We start from the raw sequence: 7,662 nt of genomic DNA on the forward strand, positions 1-7,662 counted from the left end.
GAGAGATGAGGTTCAGGTAGAAACAAGAGCGGGCACCACATTGAGTGGGGGGGGGTAGTTACTGGTGGTCGCTCTGTTTCAAGCCTAAGCGAGTAGGTGGATGGGGCTACCCTGGAGAGTAACGTGGAGGCTAGAAAGAGGGGAACCTTTGGGGGAAAGTTACACACACAGAGTTTAAGATGTCTATAAGATGGGGCACTCGGTGGATAGAGAACCTGATCTAAAGAGGGGAGGTCCTAGGTTGCAATCTGGCCTCAGATACTTCCTAGCTGTGTGACCCTGGGCAAGTCACTCAACCCCCGTTGCACAGCCCTTACCACTCTTCTGTCTTAGAATTGATCCTGAGACAGAAGAAAAGATTTTCTGTTTGTTGTTGCTTTGTAAACCCTACTTCGACCTCAGTATCATTTCTAAGACAATAGAGTGGCAGGGGCTACGCAATTGGGGTTGAGTGACTTACCCAGGGTCACACAGCCAGGAAGTGTCTGAAGTAGAAGGTAGGTAAGAGTTTCATAGAAGGGGTTTTCCAGGTTTTTCCAGTTTAGGAAGTTGCTGATAGAGCTCTCAGGCTCTGTTCATGGACATGTTGGTGATACAAGCATATCCCAGACCCTCTCTGGTAATCCGCCCATCTGCAGCACTGGCAAAGCCCCTCTTCATAATCAGCAGGAGAGCCGACAGTCATCTCGTACTGGCTCTGTGCCAGGCTCTGTGCCAGGCTCTGTGCCAGGCTCTGTGCTAAGCACTTCACAATCCTTGTTTCATTCAGTTCCCTTCTGACTCCAGAGCTGGTGCTCTCCCCACTGCACCATCCAGCTGCAAAACCATGAAGCCACGTTTAGAGTGCTTGGCTGTTGTCTGTTTCAGCTCTCCATCTCTGCCTCAGTCTCTCTGTGTGTATCTCTGTCTGTCTCTCTTTGTCTCTGTCTCTCTGTATATCCAAATATAAAGTGAATAAACTCTTCACTTTCTCGGCATGACGCTTTGCACTCAGGCTACTACAGGAAGCCCCGGCTGTCAGCAGAGCCAAGCGGAGAAGCGGCCCGGGGGCAGAACGTGACCCTCCGCTGTCGCTCCCACCCGGGATATGACAGTTTTGTGCTCTACAGAGGGGAAGGGGCCAACAGCTCCCAGTGGGGGGACCCGCAGTCTCAGGGCGACTTCCTCATCCCGGCTGTGGCCGCCCCTCATGAGGGCATTTACCGCTGCTACGTGTTTCACAGTCAACATCCGCAGGTGTGGTCGCTCCCCAGTGACCGCCTGGAGCTCAGGCTCACAGGTGAGGGAGCCCTTCCCCTCCCTTTCTTCCCAGCGTCTCCCCTGCTCCCCTCTGGGACCCAGCCTCGCTATGGGGGGCCCAGGAAGTCTGGGGAGGGGAGGATCTTTGGTTCCAGGGGGCTCTGAGGGAGGGAGCCCAGAGTTAGCAGAGTCTGGGGGTGAAATGGCACCTCAGGACGCTCTTCTTCCTCCCTGAGGCTTGACTATGACTGTGCAGCTGGGAAGCCCCAGCCCCTAAGGCTCCTCGACTCCCTTTCTCTGGGAATCTTTGCCTCATGACTCCTGTGCAACCTTAGGGGCTGACCTGGACCCTAAAGTCAGCATCATGCCACTTACCAGTCCAGGCCCCGTGCTAAAACCCTGGGGATACAAAGAAAGGTAAACTGAGGCCCAGCTCCCATTCTAATGGAGGAAACGTTCCCAGAGGTTTGGGGGAGGAGGAGGGAAAAGGAGGATAGGAGAAGGTGGGGAGGAGTTCCAGGAGCTTAGTCAGAGGCCTCTAGAAGCTGAGGGAGAGGGAAGGCACCCTGATTTCTTCTGGGCCTCTGCTCCACACTGACTGGCCTTTGAATGCTTCCCCTTCCCCCATTCACATGTGCCCCTATGGAAAACTGTGACCAGCTCCTCTGCCAGCAAGGGGCAGCAGAAAGCTCTCCGCACTGACTGGTACAGGCTTCCCACGCCCCTGCCCAGACCTGGCTCTCTTTTCCCCTTTTATAGGGGAGCCTGAGGACACAAGAAGTCTAAATGGGGAAAGGGCTCCAAAAGTGAGGACAGGTAGAAAGAGGAGCCAGGGGAAGGGGGATCAAGCTGCTTGAGGATCGGGGAGATCACTAGAGAAAGGAGGAACTTTGTCAAAGTGACCCTATGAGACTCCTGTCCCTCATCAACATACCCAGGCTCCCCGGCTTGAGAACATCTAGAAACTCTTAGCCCAAAGGGAGAAGGTACTCTCCAAGGTACCTAGATATTTTCCCCAGCCCTGCCTCCTCCAGTTCTGGGATGGGATGGGGGAAGGAGGGGTGTCCCACTTGTTCTTACTTCACCTCTCAAAAGGACAAGACACCCAAGTCACTCTCCCTAGCAAACATTCTTCTTGACCCTAACACTGCTTTTGACCTAACTTAGTGACTCAGGGTTCTGAGTCCAAGCAAAGAGGGAAACTGAGGGCTATGGCGTCAAAGGAGTAAAGGGGACCCTAAGGATTCACAAGGTCCCCTCTCTCCTACACCAGTTCCTACACTAGCCTCTCCAACTTTCCCTTTTTTTCTCCAGAGGCCCAGATAGAAACAGAGGCAGGAATTCATGGGAACCACAGCCATCTAATGTCAGGGGCCTAAGCACCTGGAGAGGTTATCAAATCCAAGAAGGTCCCCAGATTTCACAGTCAATGAGCAAGGGCAGAGGCATGACTTGAGTCCAGGCTTCTGAGATCTCATCTCAGGACCTCGCTAAGAGTCCCTTGCTTACCTCCTAATTCTGCTTCTTCTCAAGACCCAGTGACATCTGGTCCAAGACTGGAGCTTCCAGACCTACTATTTGGTAAGTAATGAATGGAGTCTCAATGCAGGGGAGAATGGGGCAAGAGACTGAGGATGGAACTCTCCCTCCTGTAAGCTCCAGGACCATTGACATCCCCTACTTGTCCTATCATTGCTCTGTCACTGTCTCCTGGACTTTCTCCCTTTCCCTCCCAAGTTCTTCAGCTCCTGGGCAGGTTTCCCAAGGATAAGTCTGAACCACTCCTCATACTGGGAGTTCCCAGAGGATAGGATTTCATCCTCTACCCTCACTCACACTGGAGGCCTCCAAGACCAGACTGGTGTCAATGCAGCCTCTCCAACTTCCCTTCTCATTGGTCTTCACCCTTGACTTCTTCAGGTCTTCCCAGACTCCAAGCAGGCATCTTATTAGGCATCTCAGCACTCCTTATCCTGTTCTTCCTGTTATTCCTCCTTTTCCTCCTCCTTCGATACCACCGCAAGCGCCAGGCCAGACAATGTGAGTCCTTGGGGCTGAGGGCAACTTTGTCAGGATTCTGTTAGGGCACAAACACCTGATCTTTAATTCTCTTTTCAGGCACTGGAGGCAAAGAGGCAGGAGTTGAAGAGACTCTCAGGAGGTAGAGCCCCCAAACACCTTGATTCCTCCTGACCTCCTCCCTATAGGGTATCTTCTCATTATCTCCCTCCTTTTCCTTCATTTTTTGGTGTCTTCTTCCACAGGTACAGCCAAGCTGAGGATGTTTCCCCAGAGTCCCCATGTAAGTGGAAGGGAGCATATCAAAGACAACATGACCTGGAGTACTAGGGGGGTAGGGTTTCTGGGTCTTAGAAGACCTCTTTCATCCTTTCCCCTTTTGCCTCCAGATGCTACTGTGGAAAATATACAGATTGAAGAACACATGCAGGTCAGCACTCAGGTGAGTCCATCAGTCCAATCCAACAACATCAATATAGCCACATTACTTCTGGTATTTCTGTTGTATGGGATATTTGAGAAGCAAAGAATTCTTCAGGTTTTCTTTCTAGGAATGTTTCAAGCACCTTTTTAAGAATCAAACATCCATCTTTTTTCTTTGTGATTAGGTTCAGATTTGCAGAGTAGACTGTATCTTTGGTTCCTTTCCTCTTCAGAACACATTATCCCATTCTCTTCTCTAGTTTCTAGTGAGTGCAGAATAGTCTTGTGTTGTTTGACTTTCCTTTCCTTTATATTTGAAGGTTTCCTGGTCACTTGAAAATGTTGTTTGATAATTTCATTTGTTTCTCAATGGAATTGTTAAATTAACCACTCAATGTCCTGGGTTTTTTTTTCTTTCTGATACAATCTATGGATTCTTTTCTTAGCATTTTATTTTTTGGTTTCAGAAATTCTAGGCAGTTTTCTTGTATATTTTCTTGTGCTCTGTATGGTGTCTAGGTTTTTGCTTTTTGTTTTTATTCTTCAGGGAGATCCATAATCCATAAATTGTTTTTGAAATTGATATGTTTTGCTTCTTTAGAGATCTTGCTTTATTTTCATGTTGCTGCTTTTTGCTCCTTTTCTTCTAGATTGTCCTTCACTTCCATTTACATATATTCCCAATCAACTATTTTCTCTTTTGTCTCATCACTGTGGGGCAATTGTTTGGAGTCTGATTTGAGTTGTGTGTGTGGATTGGAGTGTGGATTTGAGTTTTTCTATTATGCCTTTTATTTCTGCTGTGTAGGCCCTAAATTCTGCTCTCATGATTCTCATTTCTCCTTTATTCATTTAGCCACATCCTCCTGAAGTTTGGTGTTCTCTTGGGAATCTGTAGGCTCCTCTGTGGCCTCAAGTATTGATTAATTTCCCTTTGTCCTACAATATTTCTTCATAGATACATGGAAACTCTTGCTTGATTTGGATGCTATTTCTTCTTCTACTATCAGTATCTTTTCTGTGGATTTGTCTGATTATACTCAGTATTTTTCTTCAAGTTTTATTCCTTTCATGATCTTTGGTAATTTCATTTTTTTGGTCGTATTTCCCCCTATTGCTCTGGATTACTCTCCTTTGATGGCAGTTTCCCTGAGGACTGGATCTCAAAGCTTCTAGGCCTTCTCTCACATCAGACAATTGATGTTTTACCAGCATAGGGATCTGTTCCAAATGACTTCCAGGGGGTACAGAACTGAATTCACCTTGGACCTGGACTATTTCCCTTGGTCTTGGTGGAGTACCACATAACTCCCCACATATCTGTCCTGCCCTATTTTTTCAGCTCCTGAGCCAACAGATGCTGCCATGGGGCTATTAAAGCCTGAGCAAATTTCTGCCATTTAGATCTCCATGACACTGGGAGTATGGGTAGGGGGAAGTCTGACTGGTATAGCCCTGCTGCTTGGAGCATGGTAGGCAATGGGAGTGCTGTGGGAGCACAGTTTAGGAGTTAGGGATTTTTGGCCTTCTCTGTTTTCATTTCATTTTTTTAAATCTTATTTGAGTTCTTGGTGTCCTAGGTCATGGAGACTGTAGAAGCTCTTTTATCTCTGGCATATAATTCCTATTTTGGAGAGGTTTGAGAGATCACTATGATCAGAGAAAATGTCTAGTCCTCCATTTTATTGGTCATGTCTAAACTCTTCAACCTATCCTGCCAGATTAACCTTATTCCCCTGCTCAAGAAATTTCAGGGGTTCTCATTGCCTGTAGGATAAAATATAGATTCTTTATCTGACTTTCAGAATCAGAATCCAAACAATTACCTTGAGCATGTAGCCTTTTTTGGCTCTGTTAGATGCTTTCCCTTCTCTCAGATCATCTTCCATCCATTCCATAGATATCTTGTTTACATTGTTTTCCTGCTATCTTCCCAACTAGAATATGAAGTCCTGAAGGGCAGGAGCTGGTTTTACCTTTTGGGGCATCCTTAACACTTAGCATGATGCCTGGCACACAGTCAGTGTTTACCAATAAATCCTTGCTGATTGATGGGTTGACATGGGATAAAACTCAGGGAAGAGATTGGCTAAATATATAGTTCTTTAGTCATTTTTGCAGAAATTATAATTAAGACTATGGGAACTATGGAATAGTTCTTGGCATGTTTGAAGAAAGCCTGGAAGAAACCAGTATATGGGGAGTTCGACAATTCTTTGGGGAGGGAAAGGAGACACTTTAGGATACAATCTGGTGGAGAAAATGAGAAGAGATAGGATCAAGGGCACCAGTAGAAAGACCTGACCCTGGCAAGTAGAAAGGTCACCTCTTTGTCAATGACTGGGGAAAGGAGTAGAGAGTGAGGGATGAGGGATGAGTTCCAAGGGTTTCAAGGGAGAGAGAATGCTAGAAGGAGCTCTAATCAGCAGCATCAATTTTTTTCTGTATGGTAAGAGGCAAGGTCCACAGCTTGGGGTGAGGTAGGAAGGAGGTGTTGGAGATTTGATGGAGGAAGAAAACATTGGGAAGAACTTCACTTAGAGGTGAAATGGGGAATCAATTAGGGGGGAATAAAAAGCTTGCCTTGAAATGGTCACAACCCAGTTGAGATTGGATGCAGTGAATTTATCATGTGTTCAGTCTGCATAATTATAGAACTTCCTCCTGTGGGTTCAGAAGCATATGAGTAGAGTGGTGTGAGTAATGATGATGTCAGTAATCCAGGACTGAGATCTGGCAGAAGATGACAGGTTATAGGACAAAGTGGCAAGGGGAGTTGAATGTGGAAGACATCTGTGTTCTTTTTATGACACAGTTCCGTACTTGACTGGTTCATCTCTCAGCTTTCCTTCCCTCTCACCAAACAGGTCGGAGACTCTCAAGAAGTGACCTATGCCCACCTGATCCATAACATCCCCAACCAGGACTTTGAGCACATTTCTCCATTCCCATCAGAAGAGTCCACACTCTATGCCCCACTGGCCATCCAGTAAGTGTCCTAGTGGGGCCCAGGAGATACTCAAACCATCTGTTCCCAGCTATGCCACTGCTCTCCTCGTGTAGGCCATGATCTCAACTACAAGGCAAACTAAAGTCTCATTGACATTGAGCATCTGGTACGCAGGCATTTGAACATTGGGGTGGCTTCAGTCCTGACCCAGAGACTCTGCAAGAACCCCTCAATATATTCTGTGGTCAATAGATCAATTAATAAACATGTATTAAGCACTTACTTTGTGCCAAACACTGTGCTAAGTGCTGGGTAAGCATCACTTCCACCTTCACCCTCAGCAGTTTTGAAGAATGTGTGGACTACTGTCTTCTCCTCCATCAATAAATGTTTTCTGCCCTTGTTCTGCTAAAACAAGGAAACCAATATACAGTATTGGGTTCTTGGTGTCCTAGATCATGGAGACAGCAGAATTTGCTTGATCTCTGGCATGTAATTCCTATGTTGGAGAGGCTGGAGAGGTCATGATGATCAAAGAAAATGTCTAATCTCAAAAAAAGGTAAATGAACAAATAAGTGAAGAAAAGAGGAATGGGGTTGCATTATTTGGGCCAATTCCATTATTTTTCTCTGAAATTCCCTCTTTACTGTCAAGGGCACCACCACCTTCTCAGTCACTCAGGTTTCCTTTTCATGAACTTCTGGGAATTTCCCCAGCCCAAACAAATGTTCTTCCTTCCCCTTTTATCCAGGGTGATATCATGTTCTCTAGCTACCAAGGGGAAATTGAATCCTCTGTTTTCAGGGAAGGGTGGAGCTGGAGACCTTACTCACAGTTACAGATATGAAAGAAAGTATAGCTTGTTGGTCACTCCTCTGATCCTGGCCTGGCCTGAGCTTCTTCCTCCTACCCCTCTTTTGTGAAGGGCTAGAGAAGAGATGCCCTACCAAGCTGGTTTGTTCCTAGGACGTCTGGGAAGACAGAAGGGAATTTGGTGTAATAAGGGGGCTTGTGAGAGGGGATTTTAATA

At 46.6% G+C, this 7,662-nt stretch overlaps 1 protein-coding gene across 1 annotated transcript; it reads left to right on the plus strand.

Moving 5' to 3' along the window:
- Window positions 1-638: 638 nt before the first annotated feature.
- LOC123254768 (leukocyte immunoglobulin-like receptor subfamily B member 3) lies at window positions 639-6,683 on the plus strand (the record flags this gene model as incomplete). Its single annotated transcript, XM_044683702.1, is given in 8 exon segments — window positions 639-718; window positions 995-1,279; window positions 2,773-2,820; window positions 3,160-3,279; window positions 3,358-3,400; window positions 3,504-3,541; window positions 3,648-3,700; window positions 6,549-6,683. Coding segments are annotated over 8 exon segments (802 nt in total), but the record flags the coding sequence as incomplete, so codon positions are not given.
- Between the last annotated feature and the right edge of the window lie 979 nt (window positions 6,684-7,662).

This window comes from Gracilinanus agilis, unplaced genomic scaffold (genome assembly GCF_016433145.1).
Source record: "Gracilinanus agilis isolate LMUSP501 unplaced genomic scaffold, AgileGrace unplaced_scaffold32005, whole genome shotgun sequence".
Lineage (NCBI taxonomy): Eukaryota > Metazoa > Chordata > Mammalia > Didelphimorphia > Didelphidae > Gracilinanus > Gracilinanus agilis.